The sequence below is a fragment of the Emericellopsis atlantica genome, assembly GCF_019669845.1.
Source record: "Emericellopsis atlantica unplaced genomic scaffold F5Z01scaffold_31, whole genome shotgun sequence".
In the NCBI taxonomy this organism is placed as follows: Eukaryota; Fungi; Ascomycota; class Sordariomycetes; order Hypocreales; family Bionectriaceae; genus Emericellopsis; species Emericellopsis atlantica.
In genome coordinates this window covers 204,266-227,109 of record NW_025764733.1, presented here as the reverse complement: position 1 = coordinate 227,109, position 22,844 = coordinate 204,266, and the positions used below count along the sequence as shown (strand labels likewise).

Below are 22,844 nucleotides of genomic sequence, written 5' to 3'. Positions count from 1 at the left end.
TCATGATCAACTTCAACGTCTCTGCGTCTTTCAATGTCATAAAGATCTTATTCAAGCCGGGCATCTGTCTCCCGCATCACACTGTGCCGAACTTTGGCGAGTTGCCCATTCCCCTTGATAAGGGGTTTCGGAGCAGCGGGTACAATTCGCAGGTCAAAGCAGTGGTCTTGGACAAGGATGACTGCTTCGCCTATCCAGAGACGAACGAGGTGTACCAGCCGTATCAGGTCGGTCTTGTTCAGCGAACCTGAAGCCCGCATATCCGACTGACTATCCGCGAAGGAACATTTCGAGGCGCTGAGGAGGGCGTATCCTGGGCGCAAACTCCTCATTGTCTCCAACACAGCCGGCGCGAAGAGCTGGGATCGCAGGGGAATTCAGGCTGTCGATGTTGAATCCGCGACGGGCATCACCGTGCTTCGCCATGCCGTGAAGAAGCCTGGGTGCGGCGCAGAGATCATGGACTACTTCAAGCAGCACCCCGAAACGGGCGTGACGCACCCGTCCCAAGTCGCCATCGTAGGTGACCGCCTGACCACCGACATGATGCTCGCCAACATGATGGGTGCATGGGGCGTATGGGTGAAGGATGGAGTAAAGCCGTTGAAGCAGAAGAGCATTGTAAGCTTTGCCAATGACCTGCCCGGCCCACGTCGTCCCAATTTCACCGGCTGACCTCGATTGACTAGTTCTCCCGCCTGGAACATCGTCTCGAAGCCTTCCTACGGGGACGAGGCTACGATGCACACGAACCTGTGAGCCCATTCGAAGGCTAAGAGCGGTGAAAACATTGATTTGTTCTCATTCCATTGTTTGGTCATTGCTGCTGCTGCTGCTGCCTAGGGCCGGTGCATCACGTGGAGAGACTACGATGGCTCATCCAGGGACGTAAAGGTCACGGAATGAGACGACAAGCGGGTTGCCACGTGCCAATGATTCAATGAGCAAATGAACCACCTCAACAGAATGTTTGCTTGGCCATCTGTTCTCTTCTCGAGGCATTATATTGTTACAGAGCCGCCTCACCGACTCCCTTCTTTTGGGTTGAGGGGAATGGCGCCTCTTCCTATCAGGTTGGCTCTTCATTGAATCATGCACAATAGCCCTGTATGTGGTGCAGCACAAGGCCGTGGGTATAAAGCTTCTACTTCATCTTGGCGTTGAACGAACGGTCCTTCTTCAAAGCACATTGAAATACTCTTCATATCCTTTCCTATATCGATACATTGTCCTACATTTCACAACCTTCGACTCTATCCGTGTGAGATATCCCACGGGGTGTTGTCCCAGTCTTCATCATGGGCGGCAAGACATGGCAAGAGGATGAGGAGAGGTACTTCTGGTACCGGCTGATTCCCACGTCACCTGAAGGGCTGGACCCGGCAATTGCAAAGAAGTCGTGGGGAGAATGTGCTGCGCAGATGCAACAAGACCTGGGTCATCGCGGCCATCGCAAGTACGGCAAGCAGATGATATGTACGTTGTGGTCTGACTCAGCCATGAAGCCAAGGACATGACTGACATTGGCAGACGAGCACTTCTACCAGAACTGCGTTACTGGGCGTATGTCCCCTCGCTCGCGCTACTATGTGATCGATTATATGCGAAAGCGAGGTAGGTGACCCTCGCTCAAGAGTGTGCAACAACTCATTAATATGGAAACAGGTGACAGGCCCATCGAGCATGCCCCGAACGCCAAGCGCGCCAAAAAGGAGAAACCTGCCGCAGCTGCTGTTTCCATAGCGAACGACACTGACAAGTCGAACTGCAAGGGAGACGGCACCCGTGCGCTCTTACCCAAGCCGGTACACTTTTCCAGCCCTGATCGTGCAAATGCCCGCGCTGCTGCACGTGTCAAGGTCCCTCGTTGCTCCGCTGACGATGCCGCCGCATCTGGCACGATATCCTCTGCCCGCGTGCCTCTCCCCTTGGCACCCGTTCGGCGGGCAACACCGTATGGAAGGGCAAACACTGTTCGTCTTCCATCCTTCGCTTCCCTCCTCAGGCCTCAAACCCATGCTTGGCAGCCCAATCACAGCATTCGAGGCACATGGTCTGGCTCGAAGGTTCCTTCGACTCGAGTGGCCTCCACCCCGGCATCACCCAGATCCAAGATGGACAGAAACGCTACACGGGAGGTATATCCAAAGCAGCTGTCTGTCTTAGGGTCGAGCCGCAATACCAGTGCTCGCCATTGCCATTCGCAGGAAAAGACAACAGGCACTGGTTCCATGTCTGGATTCGATGCACTTCTGGCGGCTGCTGAATCGGCTTCTGCCCATCTCTCTCGTCAGACCTCGTCTTGCTCTGACGACAGTCATCGGCGGGTGTCCGTGTCCTCCAGGAGCACGGTTGATGCATGCGACAGCAAGACCACCAAGGCCACGCTGGAGGTTGGAGAAGACAACAAGGAGAACCATTTTACTATTGCTCTCTGAAATTTGATTCTAGGCTAGCAAGGCAATGGGTCGCTTACATCTTCACACTGGTCAGGGCATTTAGGAATAGCAAGCTGGAGACAACTGTTGTTGGAGGTTAGTGAACACTTGAGCTCGGGGTTACGAACTCACGGGGTCAAAGACTGTTGGGGTGCTTTGGCAGATGGCGTCTGGGGACATTTTATCACAGGCAAAAAGTAGTGGTTTGCGAATTCAATGAGAGCTTCGATGGCTTCCACGCTACGTAACTTGTGCAGACGTTGTAGATCCGGCGCCTGGACGCCAAGCCGGGCGCCACGCCCGCTAGTGGAGGCGGCGGGGCCGAAGGCGGTCACGTGTGGCAGAAATATATTTCGCCAGTTCTCGGGAATATGAGCTCGACGGCAATTAGCGAACATTTGAACGTATCTTGGGAACCAGGGACCCATCGCGCTTTATCGCAGCAGCATTGCATCGCGCCGAACCACGTTCGCTTCCACCACTTTCGTATCGAGAGTCGACGCCTATCGCAACCGACACGATGAACTTTCCCGGCATGAGCGGTAACACAACCGCTGGCGCAGCGGTGCCAGCGGTCCCTGGCATGGACAACGATCCTGGCGTGAAAGCCGTACGTCTCCCAATAACAACTATCGCAGGAACGCGTCACTGACAAGAGCGCCTACAGATGAAAGCTGCGATGGAGTCATGCGCAGGAAAGACAGTCATGTCCGGCGTAATGGGGTTCGGAATGGGTGGTCTCTTTGGCATGTTCATGGCATCCGTACGTCTCCCCTCCTCAACCCCAAGAAGAGGAGCCTGCTTCTAACACCGAAACCAGATGTCCTACGATACTCCCTACGGCAGCCCCGGCACACCAGGCAACTCGCTCCAAGGCCTACCCCTCCGCCAGCAGCTCAAACTCGGCTTCAAGGACATGGGCACGCGCTCCTATTCCATGGCCCGCAACTTTGGCAAGGTCGGCGCGCTCTTCTCCGGCATCGAGTGCGGTATCGAAGGCCTACGCGCCAAGAACGACCTCGCAAACGGCGTCGCCGCAGGCTGCCTGACGGGCGGAATCCTGGCGAAGAACGCAGGCCCGCAGGCAGCAGCGGGCGGGTGCGTGGCATTTGCGGCATTCAGCGCGGCGATCGATGCGTACATGCGACAGCCGAGCGACGAATAGACGGAGGACGCAGGCACAACTCCCATAGACGGAGGGAGAAGCAACATGATTTTCGGGGCATTGGGCGTTTGGGACATGGGCATATAGAGGGCGTTCAGAAGGCTTCTCTCATCTACCTTGGATTTGGGTACGTCATGTATCGTGCGCTGACAGCGCTTTTGTACAGTTGTGTATTATATACCCACATTGTCGAGCCATGTGTTACACTGGGGGTTTGCAAAGATGTACAGATATGGAAGAGGCCACGTCAAGACTCCAAAATTGCAGGGGGTAGAATAGAGACATCAGAAAGACTTGTTCTTTTCAAAGTTACCCACGCTCCCGCATAGTCTCTAATGGTTCAGTATAAACACAACCGCCCCAAACGCCTTGCCTCAAGAATGCCAGTTCAAGACCGAGGGCCATCATCTACGAAGCTTGGTACACCTCGAATGACCCAAACTCCCAGAACGCATTCTTGAAAGCATCAGGGTTATTGGCAACGTAATCGGTGCAGTTGCTTGGGCCTGATATAAATGTCAGAGGGTGATCATACGTTTGCCCGCGCATATGGACTTACAGTTGGACGATGAGTACGAAGCTTCGGTCAACTGCCCGCAGAGGTTGATGTTGGCCACAATAGACTGGTTGCGGAAGTGGTTCCCAATGTTGCAGTCCGTGCCGGGAAAGTCGGCGTTTGCCGTGCCCCACGTCGACGGGTTGGGCTTCTTGCTCGCAATATCCGAGGGGATCGCACTGCGTGCCCATTGCCAGATGCGAATGCCAGCGTCCCGCCACTCGACTGCCATGACACCGCCCTCGTTCTCGTTGAAGGACTCGCCGTAGCTGTCCTTGTCGTCGGCAACGCCACAGCCGGCGTTGTCATTGGCATCATGATCGCAGTTGGTTTTCTCCGCCTTGCCGGTTTGCTTCCGCTTGACGTTCATTTTGCAACCACTGGTCGTGTGGAGGGTCATCTGATTGCCATCATCGGCTTGGTTCACGGCCTCCATAACGTCAATCTCGCCATCATCGGGCCAGTTGTAAGGGTTGGTCAACCACAGAGCAGGCCAGGTTCCACAGCCAAAGGGGCTGTGTTTGATGTCGAAGATGAAGAGGCCATCATCGTAGGTCTTGCGAGACGTGACGCGGACGGAGAACCGCCCAGTGGAAGCATTGGGTTCGTCGTTGGGTCCGACGGAAGTGTCAACGCGGAGAACAGCCGTCTCTGAAGAGGCGTATGTGAGGTTCTGCAATGGTCAGCACTAACACAATGACTAGACAGTCGTCAAAAGGCGTACCAGTTGCTCAGCCTGCGCGCGAGGAACGTAGTGTACAAAACCAGCCGCTGCTAAGGTTAGCATGAGTCCGTGCCACCAGTGATGGGGTGTTCTCCTTACTTGGATCGTAACCAGTGAAGTAATCAAAGTTATCAAAGAACGACTCGCCCCCATCTACAGACAGATCAGCTTGCATCCGAAAAAGCGAGGGCTCATGCGCTTACAAGTCTCGCTCAAGGCGTATGACAATGCGGAATAATCTGGATACTTGTTCGACTTGGACTGCGTCACGCCAACAGCCACTGCGATAACAATGATGATCAACAAAATGACCGCGATGGCGATCCAAACTCGCTTGCGCCAGTAGCGAGGATTCCACCATGGTTTCGATGTCTGCACTGGCCTCGATCGGTTCTGGATGTTGGTGTCATGAGGCGCGGCCATAGGAACCTCATCGTACGCAGGGGGCATCGCCCCTTGCTTGTAGTGACTGCCATCCATGATGAAAATCGCGATGCGCGAGTGACCTCGTAGGAGTGATCTTTCTCTTTCGGTTGGGGTGAAGGTGAGGATGTCAAGCTAAACGAAACTGATAAGAACGACAAGCCAAAGTGAGCGAGTGGAATGCAGTGCCCAACACCAACGAGTGAGGTCTGAGACAGTGCACAATGCAGCCCTTGCAAATGAGTTCTAGGAGCGGCAAATGTTTGTTCTTTACAAACTGAAGCCCCAGAGCAAAAATATATATCTGAGTTTCTTTGCAACGATCGATTATGGGAATGCTCGGATATTCGGGCGGTCACCTTGCACTAAAAGCCCATGCTGGGTGGCTTCCAAAGTGGACATACGGTAAGGGCAAAGTATTGATAGGCCAACAAGACAGAGATCTGGACTTTGTGGTGTGCACGACGGCCCATTGACAGAGGCGCATGGCCCGGTTGGGGCGGCATTTGTCTCCTCGCTCCACTGCGTCTCAGAGTCGAGGCGTGGAAAATAGCAGCCTTCGGGCAGGGGACGCGTCATGGAGCCACGAAACGACTCGAATCTGATACGAGCCGATGCGCGAAGATCTGAGACCCGAGTTCAGCGTTGCTGCTTTTTTGAGTTTGAAGTGGCACTGCTCAGAACGATATGCCGCCTGTCAGGGCATGCTGCATTCCTAGCACTGCCTCCTGTCCCAAGCGACGCGGATGTGTCCATCTTGCGGGTGAATAAGCATTGAATTTCGATACTATCTTAGCAAGCCGGGTGAAAAATGCCACAAAACAGCCCGACATTTGCAATATCTATCGTGAAGAACTGAAGGGAGGAAGTTGACGTCGCGGGGCTGTGCAGTTGACCAGCCCGTCCGTTGTCTAGGTAGAATCTGCCCGCGAGTAAGGTAGCTGATTACCCTACACAGCTCCAATGGTCTCCCCAGGAGAGAAGTTGAGCCTTGAGCGGTTCCTTGCAAGGAGCACAGAAGAGTCTCAGGGACCGGAGCAAAAGTCCAAGACGAGCTTCTGAAGTCAAGGTTTGTCTCGGGTATGCACTCTAGTGGAGGGCAGTGAGCAGCCTTCAAAGAGCAAGGCTCGGGGCGTTTGTTAGTCCGTAACTCTTACTCACTCGCTATTCATTGAATTTCCTATAACGTATATCGGTCTTTGAACCTACCAAGCTGTCCGGCTTTTCTGTGACTATTATATGTTCAACAAGCGCTCGTGAGTTGTGCTTGTGTTGGACAATCTGGGGTGAGCAGTTCCCACCTGGGCCGTCGCTAACAGGGGCCGCATGCGGGCGCTGTAAGACCAAGCCTGGACTTGCGGAGAGAGCACCGATAAGATAAGATAAGAGCTTCGCATGAGGGGGCCATCAAGGTCATGTGGCGCACCGCTGCCACGTAGCCAATCGGGGAGCCTCGAGCGCTGGGGCCTTCCCCAGCAACCCAGGGACTTATGAGAAGTCATGACGTCTAACTGGGTGGCTGCAGTGTTGCGTGCCTTGCACCGTGCCTGATCCGACCGACCAGTGACCACCGCCGAGCCCCAAAGGAAGCTTTGCGCCTCAGATCCCCATCCTACTTCCCCCATCTCCCCATATCCCGCTTTCTTTCTTCCATCTCCACCATCGCATTTGCTCACCAGAACAACTTCAAAATGCGCATGTCATCTTCCGCCCTCGTAATGGGCGCCGCCAGTACGGCGCTCGCCTTTCAGCAGGACCAAGTCGTCCTCAACGGCCCCTCTGATCAGTCCTTCCTGGACGTTGAGGCTCCCACTCTCGAGTCCTGGGCCAGCTCCCTTGAGGATGTCTTTGGCAAGATGACCAAGGAGGCCAAGGGCGCTTGGGACGAGGTCTCGATGCTCATGCCCGATGCCATCGATTCCATCAAGAAGCAGACCTTTGGCACCACCAAGCCAAAGCCCACCACTCGCCGCTCTGACTCGCACTGGGACCATGTTGTCAAGGGTGCCGACGTCCAGAAGATGGGCGTCAACGGCGTCAAGGGCTCCCAGCGCATGGTTGGCGGCAAGCTTGAGAACTACAACCTCCGGACCAAGAAGGTCGACCCTTCCAAGCTCAAGGTCGACGATGTCAAGCAGTACAGCGGCTACCTCGATGACGAGGAGGAAGACAAGCATCTCTTCTACTGTACGTTGACTGACACTGGATATCCGTGACATTCACTGACTGATGAATAGGGTTCTTCGAGTCCCGCAACGACCCCAAGAACGACCCCGTTGTGCTGTGGCTCAACGGTGGCCCTGGCTGCTCGTCCCTGACTGGTCTCTTCCTTGAGCTCGGCCCTTCGGGCATCACCAAGAAGCTGGAGCTGGAGCACAACCCCGCCTCCTGGAACAACAACGCCTCGGTTATCTTCCTTGACCAGCCCGTCAATGTCGGCTACTCGTACAGCGGCAGCAGCGTGAGCAACACCGTTGCCGCCGGCAAGGATGTCTATGCTCTTCTCACCCTCTTCTTCCACCAGTACCCCGAGTATGCGGAGCAGGACTTCCACATTGCCGGTGAATCGTATGCTGGTCACTACATTCCCGTCTTTACCTCGGAGATCCTTGCGCACAAGGACCGCAACATCAACCTTAAGTCTGTCCTCATCGGTAACGGCCTCAGCGACCCCTACACCCAGTACGCCTACTACCGCCCCATGGCTTGTGGCGAGGGTGGTCAGAAGTCGGTTCTCAGCGAGAGCGAGTGCCAGGGTATGGATGACGCCCTGCCCCGCTGCCAGTCACTGATTGAGCGCTGCTACGACTCGGGCAGTGCCTGGTCATGTGTCCCCGCTACTATCTACTGCAACAATGCCATGATGGGCCCCTACCAGCGCAGTGGCCGCAATGTCTACGATATTCGTGGTCCTTGCGAGGACTCGTCCAACCTCTGCTACCCTGCCATGGGTTGGATCTCCGAGTACCTGAACCAGAAGGATGTTCGTGATGCTGTTGGCGCCGAGGTTGACAGCTACGACAGCTGCAACTTTGATATCAACCGCAACTTCATGTTCGCTGGTGACTGGATGCAGCCCTACCACCAGCTTATCCCCGGCATTCTCGAGCAGCTCCCTGTTCTCATCTATGCTGGTGATGTTGACTTTATCTGCAACTGGCTTGGCAACGAGGCCTGGACCAATAAGCTCGAATGGCCCGGCCACAAGGACTTCGCCAAGGCGGAGCTCAAGGACCTCAACCTTGCTTTTTCCAAGGACAAGATCAGCAAGGATGGTGCTTATGGCAAGGTGAAGACTAGCGGCAACTTGACCTTCATGCGCATCTACGAGGCCGGCCACATGGTTCCCATGGACCAGCCCGACGCTTCCATTGACTTCTTCAACCGCTGGTTGGGTGGTGAGTGGTACTAAGGGAGTCGAATCGCAATTGATAGGACAAAGGGCGCTTCAGATGATGTTTTCGATATAGCGGGAGCAGAACTGTACAGCGTATGCCACTCATGTAATAAGGAGGGTGGTAGTGATTAGCCAATGCACAATGTTTTTATGATCTCTGCGGAAGTCCCTGCGTGATGGAGTCTACAGTGATAACTGTGACAAGTAGTTTACCTAGTCAACGCTCAAGGTCTTGGTGACGGCTACTGCGGCGCAGATCCATGCGGCGGTATCCGTCGTCCATGTCCGCACCAGATTCCAACGCAACCACTCATTCAGCGTTTGGACGTTCGACTTGCTGCCTTCCGGGACAGTGTTGGCCTCGGCATCGGATTTTTCGCACTCGTCATCCACCATCCTCTGAACCTTGGGTGCGACTAGTGGAACGAACGCCAAGTGGCTGACGGCCAAGACTGCCGCCGCGAGGTACCACGCCCGACTCCCCCTGTCCTTGAGAGTGACCCCGTGACAATAGACACAACCGACAGAAGAGCCCACCGTCAGGGCGAGAAATGAGAGGACCTTGGTCAAGCCAGGGACGAAGAATTGTCTCCAGTATGGCGGGATGATTGCATTCGAGTTTGCTGCCCCGACAGTGGGATGGACGAGGTAGGAGAGGAATGAATCTTGGGCGTGGGCGAAGAGGAGGGATGAGGTGGTAGACACGAGAGGCGTGAGGAAGAGCGTCGTCTTGAGGTTGAAGGAAGCCATTTCGTTTGGGTGGCGCAGCCGGTTGGCCAGAAGATGAAGATGAAGATGGATGAGCGAGAAGAGGCCAAGGTGAATGCTACATAGCAAGGAATTAAGTAATGAATTATTGCCTGATGAATTGGCTAAATATTGTCGCGCACTGGTGGGTCACTACATGTTGGCAGATGCTTCTAGGCGAGGAACGAAAAGGAGTCGGATCCTTCGACCCTGCATGAGCTGATCATTGTCAGCTGATGGGCTGGCATAGACAAGTCACAAACATGCACAGTTGAGCAACACGACAATTTTGGCTCCAAATGGCGCGATTTAGCAGTTTCATAATGTCGAGAGCTTGTACCTCCCTCACTACACGATCTCGAATCTAAGAGCATCGTACTGCACATACACCGACTCGGCAAGCTTGGCAGGCTCGTAGTTGGTGGCATTGTACGGCAGACTGAGCACCAGCTCGTTCTCGCCCTCCTTCAGCAGCTTGGGGTGGAACTCGAACTTGTGGCCGACGTTGTAGCAGATCGCGCCAGATCGCACGCCGCAGGAGCTGCTCTGGTTCCAGCTGTGGCGCAGGTCAGTATGTAATAAATCTGGATGAAGAGAGTGGCCACTTACGGGATGATCCATGGCTCGAGATCCTGACCGTTGACATTGACGGTGTAGTGCAGGTTAGCTTGCGGCTCCGAGGCATTGAAGATATCCGTGTTGCCCGCTGCCGTCTTGGCGCCGGCCAGCTGCACCGTAAAGGTAGCTTGGCGCTTGCGGTGAATCTGCTCCTGCTCCAGATCGAACGAGATGGTCCAGTTGTTCACATCTCCCGTGCCGACGTAGGTCTCGGGGCGCTTGTAGTTGGCCTTGCCGCCAAAGACACTCCAGTGGATGTAGTTCCAGTCCTTGGCCTCGTCCGACTCGCCGACCTTGAAGTGCACGCCGTCCGGGAAGTCTGTGGGGTAATCCCAGTTGGCCCAGTAGATGCGGTACTGCTCTGGCTCGAGGGGGTGCTCCTTGTCAGGGGCGTTTCCGTGGAGGTACTCGCCGCACGAGCGGTCGGGTGTGCCGATGCGCCAGATCTCCTTGCCTTCCGTCTCTTCGCGCCAGCGGGCGTGGGTCATGTGCCGCTTGTCGTGCTTGTTCTTGCCTGATGGCTCGACCACGACATTGTCCTTGACATAGTACCCGAAGATGTTGTCGGCGTAGATGGTCAGACGATATGTGCCCGCTTTCACCATGGGGATGGTGGCGTATCCCTCTGCGTCGACTTCGCCCCAGTATTGATAGGCTTTGGTGTCGAGGACATTGTCCTGGAAATCGACGCCGTTCTGGGAGAGGACGGCCAGGGCCCGCTCTGCGTTCTTCGGGAGGTCGACGTGGAGCTTCCACGTGGCGCGGTCCGACGAGGGGACGTAGTTGGCCACGTGCTCAGCAATGGAGTCGTAGAACTCGGCGTTCCACTCGGGGTCGGCGAACTGTGCTGCGTCGGCGTGGAGCTCAAGTATGTCAGAGCCTTCGGGATACTTGTTGAAGTAGTAGTATGATGGGCCAAAGGTGCGGTCGAAACCATTGGTGATGTTTGGTGTCTGGTCACCGTGATGGTTCGAGCTGATGTAATTGTAGACGATGCCGTCGACCGTCAGGTCAGAGTGCGTAGGGCCGCCAAAGTACGTGTCCTTGGTGTTCATGACCATCCAGGCGCCAAAAGTCGACCCGTCCTCGGTGTTGGAGCCGTCAGCAAACCTGTCTTGTCAGCTGTCAGTGACCTTGGCAAGCCCTGAGAGGCACTTACAGGCCGTATGCATCGAGATCCCTGAAAGGGTCAGAAAAGGTGTACTTGGTGAAGTAGTCCGCGAACTCTTCAACGTAGGGATCATCAGGCGTGTCGCCCAGATACCACGTTGCGTCCTGCACAACAGGCCACTCGTCTTGGTTGTCAAAGTTGGGCAGGGGAGCATAGTTGCCCTTCTTGGACAGCAGATGTGTCCACATGTCAGTATTCGGGCGGAATAAGACTCTGAGCTCCTGCAGGTTCCTCAGGAACGGCGTACTCTCGTTGTGATATGCCACGCGACTGAAGGTATGCAGCCCAGTCTCTCCATCGCGGAGGAACCAGTATTGCTCAAGGACCTGACCAGTGGGCAGGTACGTATCAGCCATGCGGATGCCGCCATAGTCAGTACCTGTAGAGTCGGTACCAGAGTAGAGCTCGAACTCAGGCGCTGACCTGCCTGGTGTCCAAAATCCGCTGGGGATACAATAGCAGTCGAGGTACGGCCCTTGACCGGTAGAACCACTGCGAGGACCGAGAAGATCTTGACCATCGAGAACCAGGGACGAGACAGAGCCGCGGCTCTTATCGACTTCGGTGTGGAATCTGTCGTTGGAGAGGACAAGGTGCGTGTCTGTCTCTTCTGCTTCGAGCTTGGCTTGGACGGGCTGCGTTGCCTGCAGCGCCCACAGCAGCAGCGCGGTCGTGGAGAATGCCTTTGGAGCCATTGTGAGGATGTGGCTGGTCTGCGCTGCCCTGGACTTTCGGTTCACGTACTGAGGAGCGACATTTTATACACCGCGAGTTGCACCAGATCTTCGGTCAAGATACTTGCGATGCGGGGAGCTTGGGGTAACTCTTCGCAGCCCCCGATTGGAAGCCGTTCATGGTTCCTTACCCCATGGGGAGCTTTCACATATTAGCCAGTATGGGACCCCTGCTTTCGGCAAATTGAGGCTCGGATTTCGGTGCAGCGCATGGCGAGGAACCTATCGCTCGCGAGGGCCGAGGTGCTTCTCCCCACGAGGGGAACGCAGCTCTGGATCTTGCACCGGGCAGCAGGTGATCGTCAAGCATTCCGTGTGTGGACTAGGTAGAAGCTGGATTCACCGAGGAAATCACGATCCTCGGACATCTGAGCCCGAGCACTTGATCTCGCGGGTTAATTGTGCGCGTCGCTGTCGAAACCTACAAGGAGCATCTGACTTCGAGGGATATGAGAGATAGAAATGTCTTGGCCTGTTCCTGGTACTCTTGGGCAAGACGTTTCCAAGTCGTCAAATCAATGGTATCAATTTGTTTGACGGATGAACTCTCACTGCTGTCGAACTGGACAGCCCTATCGTAATTAGCCTCGAAAGTCTCAAAGGCTCGAGAACAGAGTAGCTACTTAGTCGTCCTCCCCTTCTACACGAGCACGTTTGCTCGTGCGGCCACCGTCCTCCTGTAAACCAAACCCCCGTTTCGATGAGCTGGACTGCTCCACCTCGGATAGAAACTTATCGACGTTGAAAGGATCGGTGGCATCTTTCTCGAATTGCACAGGACCTTCACGAGCCTGTTCCCCCTTGTTAGCAAGATCATACGAATACAAATTGAGGTCGCTTACCTCAACGTCACCTGACCCCTTGAATGTTCCCCTGCCCAGCGCCTCGCCGAATCGGCTCGACTTCTGGATCTTGGCCATCTCCTTGTCACCAGCCTCGGGGTCATCGTCGTCGTCGGCGTTTGCGCGAGGTCGGTAAATGCTGTTGATTCCATCTTGGGCGGCAAACAGCGGCTTGTCGTAGGCGTTGTCCTCATTGAAGCCGCTGTTGAAGCCGCTGGACTGGTTGAACAGTCGTGAGTCGTACATGGTCTCCTTGGACTGAGTCGGTTTCGCTAGGCCAAGAGCAATCTTCTCCGAAATGTCACGGTCCTGCTCGCGCGCCATCACCTGCATGCGGCGCTCAGCGCCCATCCTGTTCTTCCTGAGCTTCCGCTCCTCCTCCCGGTGCTTCTCCTTGCGAGCTCGTTGACGCTCACGCACTTCAGAGTCTTCACTGTCCGAAGCGCCCGACTCCGACTCGCTGTAGCTTCTCGACCTTGATCTCGAATCTCGCGAGTCCCTCGAGTAACGCGAGTCGTTCGAGTCCCGCCGCTTCTTTTGTCCAGCATTTGCGCGTTCGGCACGTGCTTGTCGTGCCAACTCAAGCAAGCTCTCCTCCTTCTGTGCCTTCTCCCTTTCTGCCAACTTCTGTTGCATCTTGGCCCTCTGCTGCACCTCGTCACGAGCGTGTCGTTCGGCCATTTTGATCGCCTCAGCAAATTGTGCATGCTTGTCGTTGATGTCCACGTCCTGGAGACCGCGTCCGTCCGCGGCCAATCGCTTGTCCAACGCGATCGTGAAACCCTTGGGGTTCTTCCAATTCGAGACGGGCGGCGGAATCTTCCAGTTCTCCTGGTCTTCGGCTGTGAGTTTGCGGGGAGGTGAGTGCATGACGGGGGGAGGTGGCGACGGAGGTCCGCGGGGGATCTTCTTGTGCTTGAACTTGGGTGGTTCCATGGGATCCTTTTGACGCTCGACAATCTTCATGATGCGGTCTTGCTTCTTCGAGTTGTCGCCCATCTGGTTCGCGGGTGTGTACCGTACGAATGTGGCGTCCTTGCGCTCCGCCATGTTCCACGCCTTGGGCTTCTGCGCAGCAACCGCGCTTCCCGTCAGCGCTGCCAAGGCAGCCTTCGTCTTCTCCGTCGTGGCAGCCACAGACTCCTTGTCGGGTCGCGAAAGATCGATCTCGCCCGCATCAGCACGTTGCCTCAAGGGAATGAGGTCCTTGAACGAGGTATGGATGATCCTGCTGTCGCCGTGACCTTGCCTCGCTATCGCGTCGTATTTGACTTTTCCGTCTGCATCGACCTGGATGGCCAACGCGTTGCTCTTCGTTTCGCCCTTTCTGCCCATGTCCAAAGGATACTGCGCAACGGGAACTTCGGGGAAGGCGCCTCCATCGCCGAAATCCTCCTGCGACCGCGGTCGCCATCCTGCGCGCTGACCATAGGCCGGAGGGCCGGCTCTCTTCAGCACGACCTGTGTCTCGTCGAGTTGGTCGGCACTGACGATGCGCGGACCACGGGGCTGGGCATGGCGTGGCGCTTCTTCTTCTTCGCCAGTGTATTTGGGTTTCGGCAGCGCTGACTGCAGCGACGCGGCTATCGATGCCATGATGTATACCGGTTGTTGTGTGAGTGGATGTGTAAAGAAGTGGTGGTTTGAACTGCGAAAGTGAAAGGTTGCAGTTGGGAATTTCCATCTGGCGCCACTGTGGCTTGGCGCACCAGCCACATCACATCTACAGCGAGCTGGCGTGCCGTATTGAGGTGCCATGGGAACCAACCATCACACGAGCCAAACACGTTGCCAAATATGGTTTAGAATGCTGGTTGCTCCTCGGCTGCTCATACACGCATTGTAGTGGCAAGGATGCTTGATCCGTTAATTTGAAGCGGTGTCTGTATTGCCACCATCATGCTGAACTATTCTCAAAGGCGCTACAAGCACGCTCGAGAGCTCCGAGACTCTTCACACATACCCAATGTCGACAAGTTTTGATTGACCATCCTGCGCCTCGTAACCCGTACATGCGTCCCAGTACATGTTTCCCAAAATGCAATCCTGTTCATACGTATCCCTTGCGCGCGCCCTGTCCTCCCGTTAGCAACTGACCAACTCACAAAGTGATAAACTCCACTAACCTGGAAGAAGAATCGCACGACGACGACCTGCAGCGCGCCCATCGCAATAATGAGACCAATCTGAATCATGCTGAAGCGCACGATGCGTCCCTCTGTGCTGTGCACGGTGGCAAAGTTGCGGTTCTCACGGGTGCGGAAGTATTTCTGGTTCCTCGTAATCGTCGAGATCTGTCCAGAGATCTTGTAGATGGACTCCTCGAGGACGGACGTCTGTTCGGGGGATGTGCCCTGCTTTGAGGGCAGCGTTGCGCGGGACTCGTTCTCGACCTATTCCCAGTTAGCCTTCTCCTCCCACGAGAGCTGGCTGGGATACGTACTGCAATCTCGAAATCGACAAACTTGTCGGCAAAGGTGCTCATCTCGTTGTTGAAGCAGAAAGAGTAGTGTCCGGCTTGCTGCGCGGTGAAGACGAAGTCGCCCTGCCTCTCCTTCTCGCCCTGGATAATGATCTTGCCGTTGGGTCCCTCAACGATGTAGTCGACATCGAAAGAGCCACCAGATTGCACCTGTCCGTATCTCAGTTCCCATTGCACCTTATAATCTCTCCTCCGAAGTTGCGTGACCTACAGCAAAGTAAAAGGCCACCTTCTCGTAGTCCTTCTTGGTCTCGGCATAGAAGCACGCCTTCTCGTGGGCGGCAATGTTGTATGTCAAAGCCGTGGCAGTGACATTGGTGATGAGGCAGGCAATCAGCCCGGCGAAGAGGGTTGGCAGTCTCATCGTGGGCGGTTGTGGGCGATGTCGCGTGCTGCTGGCTGGCGATTCGAGGACAACTGGCGCTGGCGGGATACACAAGGGGCCACGATGGAGGTCCCACTACAGCTTCGACGGAGGGTCGGACTTTTGCGCTGCCGCTCCGGATCAGGGGGTGTCTAGGGCTTGGTACTAACTACCCTATACTTCAACTCACCACAGATCAAGCCCCTCGAGAGGAAAACGCTGTTCGATTGTGCGGCCTTCCGAGGTGCTAATAAATCAGTTTTGATTCTCATGGGGCTATTGCCTGTGTGATTGAGCCTGTGTCTTTGAGCAACCGTTTGGTCCACCGCGTGTTGAGCATCACCACTAGATGAAGGTTCATTTGCGTACAAAACACCAATATGTAGTCAAACTCTATGCACGCAACTTCACAGTAGCAATGCAGAAAACAATGAGAAACACGTAATTGCTTGAGGAGTATCACTAGCGTATTGACCATCATATTAATGGTAGTCCGAGGACACAAACAATACCTTAACTCCTTGCCGGGCCCTGGGGTATAAAAAAATTCCACTACAACTTGGTTATAAAAAAAAGTAAATCACCAGCGATCTCTCCAACTCCAAGAGTCGGCACTCGGCCGATCCTGAGCCTCCAGAGATGAGTGGCTAGTCTGGTGTGTGAGGTTGCGCTCATCCCCAGCGCGTGTAGCATAGCTTTTTTCGGTCGTCTTGGTCCTTGTTCCGCTCCACGAGGTAGAGATGGCAGAGACCTTCCTGTACGCACTGCTGACCCATTCTCTGAAGCCCATGGCGCCCAGTAGAGGGCCGAGGGGCGGAAGGTTGGCAGCCCACGTGCCGAGGAACATCTCCACCATGACCCAGAAGGTTGGGTTGAAGACTTGAAGAACGAGGGGAGTAGGCTGGTCGGGAGGCGAAACATATCCCCAAGCCATTCGGCCCATGGGATACGAGATGCCCAGGAAGATTGTGCGCATCATGCCGGCGGCAGTCGAGCTGCGTGTTGTTAGCGACCAAGAAGCATAAACTGGGCGAGTGGACTTACATAAAGCCAAGGAAAAAAACAAGGCAGGTTGCCAGCTTCTTCTGCGGCGGCATTTGCAGCCTGCGGATGTAAAAGAATGGGAGCCCAAGCACCAAGATGTCCGTCATGACACTGGTGATGGCGAACATGAGCAAGAGAAATCCCTTATCTCCGCAATGATCCCGTGCAAGTGACTGATCCAGCAGGTACACATAGTGAAGCTTGGTTCCGCAGATGGCCAGATCACCAACGATGAAGGCAATGGTCCAAGCGATGACGACGCCAATGAGGATCATGTTTGCCTTCCGAAAGCTGTTCCAGGTATCGAATATGCGCTTGTAAAAGAAGAGAAGGGAAAGTTTGATGCATCCAAATGCAGGCTTCTCGATCAGAACCATGACGAAATCTGCCTTCTTCGACGCGACGATCTGGGCGGCGTCGTCCTTGTCCGTCACAGCCTGGCCTCCAGTTCCCTCGAGGGCGTTGTAGAACTGGATTGCCGTGCAGCCGCAGCAGATGACCACGCCGGTGAAGATGAACCAGTCGTCAGCTCCAACATTGGTCTTGGTGTATCTGATACGAGTCCAGAAACGGACAGCCGTGAGGACGATGGCGACAGCAGTCAACACCGAGTAGACCGGTAGGGTCGTCGTAGGGGGGTACATGTTCGCCATTCTGGGCAGACTTTTGGTCTGTAGATCGAGGTGTAGATGGAGATATGGTAAGGCTGATGCACTTTGATGTTACTGTATCTGAAGCCTCGAGCCTTGTAATGGCTGTAATGCTCCAAGGTTGTCGATTCAACACCAGATCTGTACTCGCAAGGTCAACGCGGATGAGGTACGAGCGAAGACTCGGGCCAGAGATATAAATGTCCCGAGGAGCTCATCTTGTACTTGTGGTCGCCGATGACAGGGCATCTATCTGTATGACCCATCAGGCAGGGAAACCCGCTTCGGCTGCTATCAGGTGGCGCCAACAGCCCGTCATGCAGAATGCAAGTCAGAACCAAAGACCCTTTTGGTACGGCAGTTGGTGGCTCTTCCATCTGGCAACGGGGGCGGGCGGGGTCTCTTGACCACCTCTTGGACTCATCGTGGGTCAGGAATGACTCTCATAGGCGAAGAGGGAGATGGCTCCAGGTTTGTGGGATCCAGATCACCCCCACGAGGGTATTGTCCCGCCCGTTGTGGGCGCGTGCCCATGGAGAGTCCCGCAAGCGAACCACGATGGTGGTGCGTACTGCTGCGTGGTGCTGGATGGATCGGTGGCTTGTCATCAGGATCAACATCGTGGGTGGGTCAGCAGCGGGCATGCCTGCAATGATGCAATGCCTACCTAGTTTGGGCTGTTCTGCGTTGCCTACCTGGTACTGTCACGTCACTTACAGGGTAAAGATAGCAACAGATTAAGTCTCGATGTGGACGTTTGGCAATGGGAATGAAGCGATGGGGTCTCAACCGCTACAGTAGAACAGCAGACGGGGATACCACGAACCGAACATCGCGCCCATCACTGCCCGTTTTCGCGCGGAAGAGGGGCACCCCTCAAAATCTACCTGCCTCCATCCTTGTGTCTGATGGCTGCGCAAGTGCAGTTACTTTGACTGAAAGCATCAATGTCCATGTTATCGCTGGCTAAATTTAAGGTGAAGGATCCTGTCCGAGGAGACCGCCAGCTTCGCGGTGTTCATCTCGGTGCCGAAATCGTCTAGCAAATGAGGTCGAGAGTTTGTTTCAAGGCGTGACGACATCTTATCAGCAAAAGAGCACACATGGAACCATCGTACAGCGACCAGACCACTGGTTGATGCAGCATGTGATTTGGAAAGCCAACGGGGAGGAATGGATTCCTGTGCGTAGCTGTCGTACCGAAATGTTGGAATGAAGCTTGGCTTTTGTTGGTCTTTGCTTGGCTTGAAGAGCACATGGCTGCACGGACCTTCATTGCTGTGGCTGGTGGGCACGGCCTCACAAATCATGTGTGGCGCAGGGACCTGCAACAGACGCGCCCCTTGCGTCAAACGCGACTTGACGCGCGGGTCTCGGTGACCTCATGATCTGGACCGAGTGTCGCAAACCATCGTCGACGTATATCACCATCATCACTGACATAGTAATGGCAGCACAGCACCGGGTCCCCAAACAATATTATTCTTGACGATCTTTCCTCGTATTCTTATCACAGCTTCAGCTCTAGTCACTTCATTGTTACCTCGCCACGTCGACCGTCAATAGTTTCCTATCTCCAGGAGGATCACCTCAAACACAGCCTTAGCTATGGCTTTGCAGAGGACCCTCGCAAAGGCGTCTTCCACCTTGCTGAGGATATCCGCCATCCTATTTTTCAGATTTGTACGCTCCCAGTACCATAGCCTTCATTCTGAATCGAAGCTGACCATTCCTGCAGTTTCCCGTATGATCCGTTGATGACTGCCCCTGAATGCGCCCAGCCGTGTTTCTGACTGAACCAGGCACATTTCCCAACCGTCACATTCACGCTTTTTGCAGTATATATCCCCACCTTCTTGGCGACTTACTTCACAAAGCCAGAGCTCGAAATTTTGGAGGACAGGACCGCCGCGATCACGGAGGAAGTCACAGTCAAGCCAGACGCGCCATTGTTGACCGACGAAGGCGTAGCAGTCGAGGTGGAACCAGAAGTCGTCGTCCAGGAGAGCAGGATCGAGGAGGAGATTGTGCTTGGCGACAAGGACGCCAATCCCTGGAAGATTCTCCTATGGGGCGCACCGAGTGCTAGCAAGCTCGGGGCCTCCGTGCTGACTTTTCTCATCAACACCATCCTTGTCGCCCTCACTCTTGATGCGCTGTACCGCGCGAGGTTTCTTTACCCTGTGGACGACCTCTCCTTTGTCCGACTTGGATATGTCTCGCCTACCGAGGCCAAGTTCCTCATCCGCGAACCCGATCAGGCGCAAATGCCCGTGACTCTCCAGATTCACATCAAGGATGCTCAGGCACCTTTCGACAACCCCCTCTGGCAAACCGCTGGTGGCATCAGATGGACCGACAACCAGACCGATTTCAGCGGCGTGCTCACTGTGCCCCTGACACATTCAAAGCAGCGCACATACGAATGGCGTACGTCCAACAACCACACTGGCGAATTCTTGGCCCCTCCCGCGGCTGGACACATGCCTGAATACCACAGTGGAAAGTACACCTTCTTGTCGACATCCTGCATCCTCCCACGGTTTCCGTATAACCCATTTGACCACGCTCTAGCGATTCCAGGCCTGCGTCATTTGGCAAACAAGTTGCCGGAGCTTGGCGCACAGTTCATGCTGTTCCTTGGCGACTTCATCTACGTCGACGTGCCTGAGCGCTTTGGCGTTTCCGCAGCTGAGTATCGCATGCAGTATCGACAGGTCTACGCTTCTCCAGACTGGGCCCCGGTCGCGCAGAACCTCAGCTGGATCCACGTTTTGGACGATCATGAGATTTCGAACGATTGGTCCTCGGGTCAGACTGGTGTCTATAATGCTGCTGTCGAGCCATGGCACATCTACCAGGGCGATTTGAACCCCCCAAAGTCTCGTGTCCCTGGCACCACCACGTACCGCCGAGAAAACGCCACCTGGTACGAGTTCACCCAAGGACCCGCCGCTTTCTTCATGATGGACACTCGCAGCTACCGCTCGAGCAACAACTTGCCCTTTGATGACATGGAGAAGACCATGCTCGGGCCCGACCAGCTTGATGATTTCCTCGCCTGGTTGAACAGGCCTATGCCTCGAGGCGTCAAGTGGCGATTTGTCGCCTCGTCAATTCCCTTTACCAAGAACTGGCCTGTCAACGTCCAGGACACCTGGGGCGGTTTCTTGGTCGAGCGCAAGCGCATTCTTGAGGCCATGTGGGATGCTGGAGCGCGTGGTACGACAGTGGTTGTTTTGTCTGGCGATCGACATGAATTCGCTGCCACCAAGTTCCCACCGCCCGAGGGTTCGCGTTGGGCCGACACGGCTGCTGCTTATGAGTTCTCAACGAGCCCACTCAACCAGTTCGCATCCCCGGTGCCGTCCTACAAGCAGACCGACGAAGAGGACATCAAGCTTAAGTAAGCTGACTGCCGTTGTAATTGACAGAGTTCGTGACTGACATCCACAGCTACATCCCCTCAGGCAGCTCCAAGTTCGGCGCGTTTACCATTGAGAACATTGCTGGCGAGAGCGCGCTCCAGTACCGTTTGTACATTGACGGCAAGGAGCGTTGGACATACGATCTTGTATCGCCCTTGTCCCCCTTGGAGAGCGAAAAACCTCTGGCAGCCATATGGTCCAGAATCAGGGGCATGTAAGAGACAGTCTTGACACCAGTTTGCGAGGCCTAGGTGCCCGGAAGCCAACCGTCGACTACAAACGGACCCGTGGCCTCGAGGTCAGATAATGGACATTGTGTATTTGTATATGTGCCACTTGCGTGTCAAGGCGTTCATGTGGATGGCGTTGCGGAAACAGGCTTGCCCCTAGGATTACCCAAAGGGACTTCTTTTCGTTGGTCAAGTTCTTATTATGATTCACTTGTATTTCTTGGATGCATATCAGTCCTCGCTCACTGCACGAACAGATTGCGGACAATACTAGCACAGAGCCCCCAATCCATCACCTGCTACTCACCCTGATGTCACCCCATATCGAAGGCTCATGTTCAATTCTGAGCAATAACCAAACCTGAATCTCCAACCTCCGTTGATCCCATCGATCGTTGCCGACTTCAGCAGGCTTTGTTTATCACTTCGCAACTACACGACACAAACCCCGTCCACCTCCATCATCACCAACACAACCCCAGAACACTGGCGTACCCCATCCCCTTCAGGTTGATACCAGCCTTCATTGGTCTCCCTCATCCCCCCCATTGTCCCGTTTCCTCCTGTCAGGATGGCTGAGCGCCCTTTGGTGGCTGGGTCTGACTTGCGGATCACAGAGCTGTTGACGGGACCCGACAACTACCGATCTTGGTTCCGACGCGTGAGAGCTACGTTGGACTCCATGGGCTACCTGAAGGCAGTCCAAGAAACGTCAACGACCAACATCAGCGTCGAGAGCAAGGCAGCACGGGAGATCATCATGAGAAATCTGGCCACACATGTCATGGACGAACTTGAGACCAATGGCTGGAATAGTCTTGGCTCGGCCCATGAACTGTGGACAAAGCTACAGCAGATGATGACAACAACGCCTCGGAGGAAGTTGTTCCGAATTATCGATGAATGGTGGACAATCGACAGGAGCTCATACACATCCAAGGGAGACCTTTACAGGCATTTTCTGGACTTGGATCGCCAAATGGTGGACGAGGGAGCTCATGTGCCAGATGCGATATGGACATACCGTCTTCTCACTGCTATCGAATCAACACACCCGCGTTACTACAACCACTTGACTTGCAAGATGGCGCAAAATGTCGCAATCACGAAAGAAGAAGTCTAGCGTTACGTCAAACTCATCGTAGACAAGGAAGCAAAAAAGGAAAGACCCGATACAGGGCATGCCATGATCTCCAGAACGGATGAGAGTCGAGAGTCCGCGGCCAACTTCCCCTCTGTCATCTCCGAGGATTTTCTCAAGGCATCTATCGAAACGGACTGGTCTGGTCATTCCGCGCGATTCGGCTGGCACTGCGGGCCTATTGATATCATGAATGCGCCATTCAACGACGATCCGTGTGTCTCTAAGGTCAACGCAATGGTTTGCATGATCCTCGGTCCGAGCAGACGTGCCTGCGGCACGTGCATTGAGGTCGATGCTGGTGCAGAGCAGCTTCGCCAGCACATGGAGCAAACGCACAATACTCATCTCACGGCCCTCAGCCTTGCCAACACCGCCGAGGCTGAGGAAGCGACTGGGCAGCGCTCATTGATTCAGTTCGTTATTACTGGCAGATGGCGTACCATGATGTTTGAAAAGGAGCCAGGCGTTGGCCCGGCAAATGGTCCTCTACAGAAGCTCTGTGACTTCTTCGAAAGCAAGGCTCGTAACGATGATGTGTTTGCTTGCATATGGGGACGCCAATTTCATCGTCGCGAGGAACCTGTTTCCGTGCTCGGCAAGCGCAGCCGCAACGCGGATGCTCCACTGCCAGACCTGCCTTCTTCGAAGGAGGCAGACCGGCCTGCTCCATGAAAGCGTGCGTCAAAC

General features: G+C 54.9%; 12 protein-coding genes across 12 annotated transcripts; 6 read left to right on the top strand and 6 right to left on the bottom strand.

Moving 5' to 3' along the window:
- Nucleotides 1-2: 2 nt before the first annotated feature.
- F5Z01DRAFT_628537 (HAD-like superfamily protein) lies at nt 3-675 on the top strand (the record flags this gene model as incomplete). Its single annotated transcript, XM_046261608.1, has 2 exons — nt 3-227; nt 283-675. The coding sequence occupies 2 exons, from the start codon at nt 3-5 to the stop codon at nt 673-675; spliced, it is 618 nt and encodes a 205-aa protein (XP_046114851.1).
- Nucleotides 676-1,037: 362 nt separating this feature from the next.
- Nucleotides 1,038-2,502, top strand: F5Z01DRAFT_336200 (uncharacterized protein). Its single transcript, XM_046259173.1, has 3 exons — nt 1,038-1,476; nt 1,531-1,614; nt 1,666-2,502. The coding sequence occupies exons 1-3, from the start codon at nt 1,299-1,301 to the stop codon at nt 2,436-2,438; spliced, it is 1,035 nt and encodes a 344-aa protein (XP_046114850.1). The 5' UTR covers nt 1,038-1,298; the 3' UTR covers nt 2,439-2,502.
- A 456-nt stretch (nt 2,503-2,958) lies between these two features.
- On the top strand, nt 2,959-3,603 carry F5Z01DRAFT_639830 (mitochondrial import inner membrane translocase subunit tim-22; the record flags this gene model as incomplete). Its single annotated transcript, XM_046262468.1, has 3 exons — nt 2,959-3,048; nt 3,106-3,201; nt 3,259-3,603. The coding sequence occupies 3 exons, from the start codon at nt 2,959-2,961 to the stop codon at nt 3,601-3,603; spliced, it is 531 nt and encodes a 176-aa protein (XP_046114849.1).
- A 368-nt stretch (nt 3,604-3,971) lies between these two features.
- On the bottom strand, nt 3,972-5,498 carry F5Z01DRAFT_336604 (concanavalin A-like lectin/glucanase domain-containing protein). Its single transcript, XM_046259176.1, has 5 exons — nt 5,087-5,498; nt 4,983-5,036; nt 4,884-4,930; nt 4,163-4,832; nt 3,972-4,109 (listed from the first exon to the last, which is right to left on the bottom strand). The coding sequence occupies exons 1-5, from the start codon at nt 5,361-5,363 to the stop codon at nt 4,012-4,014; spliced, it is 1,146 nt and encodes a 381-aa protein (XP_046114848.1). The 5' UTR covers nt 5,364-5,498; the 3' UTR covers nt 3,972-4,011.
- Nucleotides 5,499-6,997: 1,499 nt separating this feature from the next.
- F5Z01DRAFT_628424 (carboxypeptidase Y-like protein A) lies at nt 6,998-8,718 on the top strand (the record flags this gene model as incomplete). The annotated part of the gene is made up of 2 exons (XM_046261601.1): nt 6,998-7,493; nt 7,544-8,718. The coding sequence occupies 2 exons, from the start codon at nt 6,998-7,000 to the stop codon at nt 8,716-8,718; spliced, it is 1,671 nt and encodes a 556-aa protein (XP_046114847.1).
- On the bottom strand, nt 8,452-9,630 carry F5Z01DRAFT_336470 (putative integral membrane protein). Its single transcript, XM_046259174.1, has one exon. The coding sequence runs from the start codon at nt 9,451-9,453 to the stop codon at nt 8,917-8,919; it is 537 nt and encodes a 178-aa protein (XP_046114846.1). The 5' UTR covers nt 9,454-9,630; the 3' UTR covers nt 8,452-8,916.
- Nucleotide 9,631: 1 nt separating this feature from the next.
- F5Z01DRAFT_336540 (family 4 polysaccharide lyase) lies at nt 9,632-12,234 on the bottom strand. Its single transcript, XM_046259175.1, has 3 exons — nt 11,228-12,234; nt 10,060-11,178; nt 9,632-10,006 (listed from the first exon to the last, which is right to left on the bottom strand). Exons 1-3 carry the CDS (start codon nt 11,932-11,934, stop codon nt 9,799-9,801), a joined length of 2,034 nt encoding a protein of 677 aa, XP_046114845.1. The 5' UTR covers nt 11,935-12,234; the 3' UTR covers nt 9,632-9,798.
- Nucleotides 12,235-12,596: 362 nt separating this feature from the next.
- On the bottom strand, nt 12,597-14,411 carry F5Z01DRAFT_628583 (SKIP/SNW domain-containing protein; the record flags this gene model as incomplete). Its single annotated transcript, XM_046261611.1, has 2 exons — nt 12,597-12,764; nt 12,816-14,411. The coding sequence occupies 2 exons, from the start codon at nt 14,409-14,411 to the stop codon at nt 12,597-12,599; spliced, it is 1,764 nt and encodes a 587-aa protein (XP_046114844.1).
- Nucleotides 14,412-14,613: 202 nt separating this feature from the next.
- On the bottom strand, nt 14,614-15,831 carry F5Z01DRAFT_664786 (emp24/gp25L/p24 family/GOLD-domain-containing protein). The gene is made up of 4 exons (XM_046264126.1): nt 15,509-15,831; nt 15,259-15,447; nt 14,942-15,208; nt 14,614-14,889 (listed from the first exon to the last, which is right to left on the bottom strand). Exons 1-4 carry the CDS (start codon nt 15,659-15,661, stop codon nt 14,866-14,868), a joined length of 633 nt encoding a protein of 210 aa, XP_046114843.1. The 5' UTR covers nt 15,662-15,831; the 3' UTR covers nt 14,614-14,865.
- A 391-nt stretch (nt 15,832-16,222) lies between these two features.
- On the bottom strand, nt 16,223-17,574 carry F5Z01DRAFT_336144 (uncharacterized protein). Its single transcript, XM_046259172.1, has 2 exons — nt 16,706-17,574; nt 16,223-16,656 (listed from the first exon to the last, which is right to left on the bottom strand). The coding sequence occupies exons 1-2, from the start codon at nt 17,356-17,358 to the stop codon at nt 16,242-16,244; spliced, it is 1,068 nt and encodes a 355-aa protein (XP_046114842.1). The 5' UTR covers nt 17,359-17,574; the 3' UTR covers nt 16,223-16,241.
- Nucleotides 17,575-18,963: 1,389 nt separating this feature from the next.
- F5Z01DRAFT_628599 (PhoD-like phosphatase-domain-containing protein) lies at nt 18,964-21,001 on the top strand (the record flags this gene model as incomplete). The annotated part of the gene is made up of 4 exons (XM_046261612.1): nt 18,964-19,038; nt 19,094-19,099; nt 19,158-20,761; nt 20,812-21,001. The coding sequence occupies 4 exons, from the start codon at nt 18,964-18,966 to the stop codon at nt 20,999-21,001; spliced, it is 1,875 nt and encodes a 624-aa protein (XP_046114841.1).
- Nucleotides 21,002-22,199: 1,198 nt separating this feature from the next.
- On the top strand, nt 22,200-22,829 carry F5Z01DRAFT_677411 (uncharacterized protein; the record flags this gene model as incomplete). The annotated part of the gene is made up of 1 exon (XM_046265352.1): nt 22,200-22,829. The coding sequence occupies one exon, from the start codon at nt 22,200-22,202 to the stop codon at nt 22,827-22,829; it is 630 nt and encodes a 209-aa protein (XP_046114840.1).
- Between the last annotated feature and the right edge of the window lie 15 nt (nt 22,830-22,844).

What these genes read in the sequence shown, in the direction of transcription:
- F5Z01DRAFT_336200 (XM_046259173.1), top strand. Translation starts at nt 1,299, where the DNA reads ATGGGCGGCAAGACATGGCAAGAGGATGAGGAGAGGTACTTCTGGTAC. An exon ending in GTACGGCAAGCAGATGATAT is followed by an intron (nt 1,477 to 1,530) that starts GTACGTTGTGGT and finishes TGACATTGGCAG; the next exon opens with ACGAGCACTTCTACCAGAAC. An exon ending in CGATTATATGCGAAAGCGAG is followed by an intron (nt 1,615 to 1,665) that starts GTAGGTGACCCT and finishes ATATGGAAACAG; the next exon opens with GTGACAGGCCCATCGAGCAT.
- F5Z01DRAFT_336604 (XM_046259176.1), bottom strand. Translation starts at nt 5,363, where the DNA reads ATGGATGGCAGTCACTACAAGCAAGGGGCGATGCCCCCTGCGTACGAT. An exon ending in CTTCACTGGTTACGATCCAA is followed by an intron (nt 4,931 to 4,982) that starts GTAAGGAGAACA and finishes TAACCTTAGCAG; the next exon opens with CGGCTGGTTTTGTACACTAC. An exon ending in TTCGTACTCATCGTCCAACT is followed by an intron (nt 4,110 to 4,162) that starts GTAAGTCCATAT and finishes CATTTATATCAG; the next exon opens with GCCCAAGCAACTGCACCGAT.
- F5Z01DRAFT_336470 (XM_046259174.1), bottom strand. Translation starts at nt 9,453, where the DNA reads ATGGCTTCCTTCAACCTCAAGACGACGCTCTTCCTCACGCCTCTCGTG.
- F5Z01DRAFT_336540 (XM_046259175.1), bottom strand. Translation starts at nt 11,934, where the DNA reads ATGGCTCCAAAGGCATTCTCCACGACCGCGCTGCTGCTGTGGGCGCTG. An exon ending in GATCTCGATGCATACGGCCT is followed by an intron (nt 11,179 to 11,227) that starts GTAAGTGCCTCT and finishes CTGACAAGACAG; the next exon opens with GTTTGCTGACGGCTCCAACA. An exon ending in CTCGAGCCATGGATCATCCC is followed by an intron (nt 10,007 to 10,059) that starts GTAAGTGGCCAC and finishes CCTGCGCCACAG; the next exon opens with CTGGAACCAGAGCAGCTCCT.
- F5Z01DRAFT_664786 (XM_046264126.1), bottom strand. Translation starts at nt 15,661, where the DNA reads ATGAGACTGCCAACCCTCTTCGCCGGGCTGATTGCCTGCCTCATCACC. An exon ending in TTGTCGATTTCGAGATTGCA is followed by an intron (nt 15,209 to 15,258) that starts GTACGTATCCCA and finishes AACTGGGAATAG; the next exon opens with GTCGAGAACGAGTCCCGCGC. An exon ending in TCGTGCGATTCTTCTTCCAG is followed by an intron (nt 14,890 to 14,941) that starts GTTAGTGGAGTT and finishes ACGGGAGGACAG; the next exon opens with GGCGCGCGCAAGGGATACGT.
- F5Z01DRAFT_336144 (XM_046259172.1), bottom strand. Translation starts at nt 17,358, where the DNA reads ATGGCGAACATGTACCCCCCTACGACGACCCTACCGGTCTACTCGGTG. An exon ending in GTTTTTTTCCTTGGCTTTAT is followed by an intron (nt 16,657 to 16,705) that starts GTAAGTCCACTC and finishes AACAACACGCAG; the next exon opens with CTCGACTGCCGCCGGCATGA.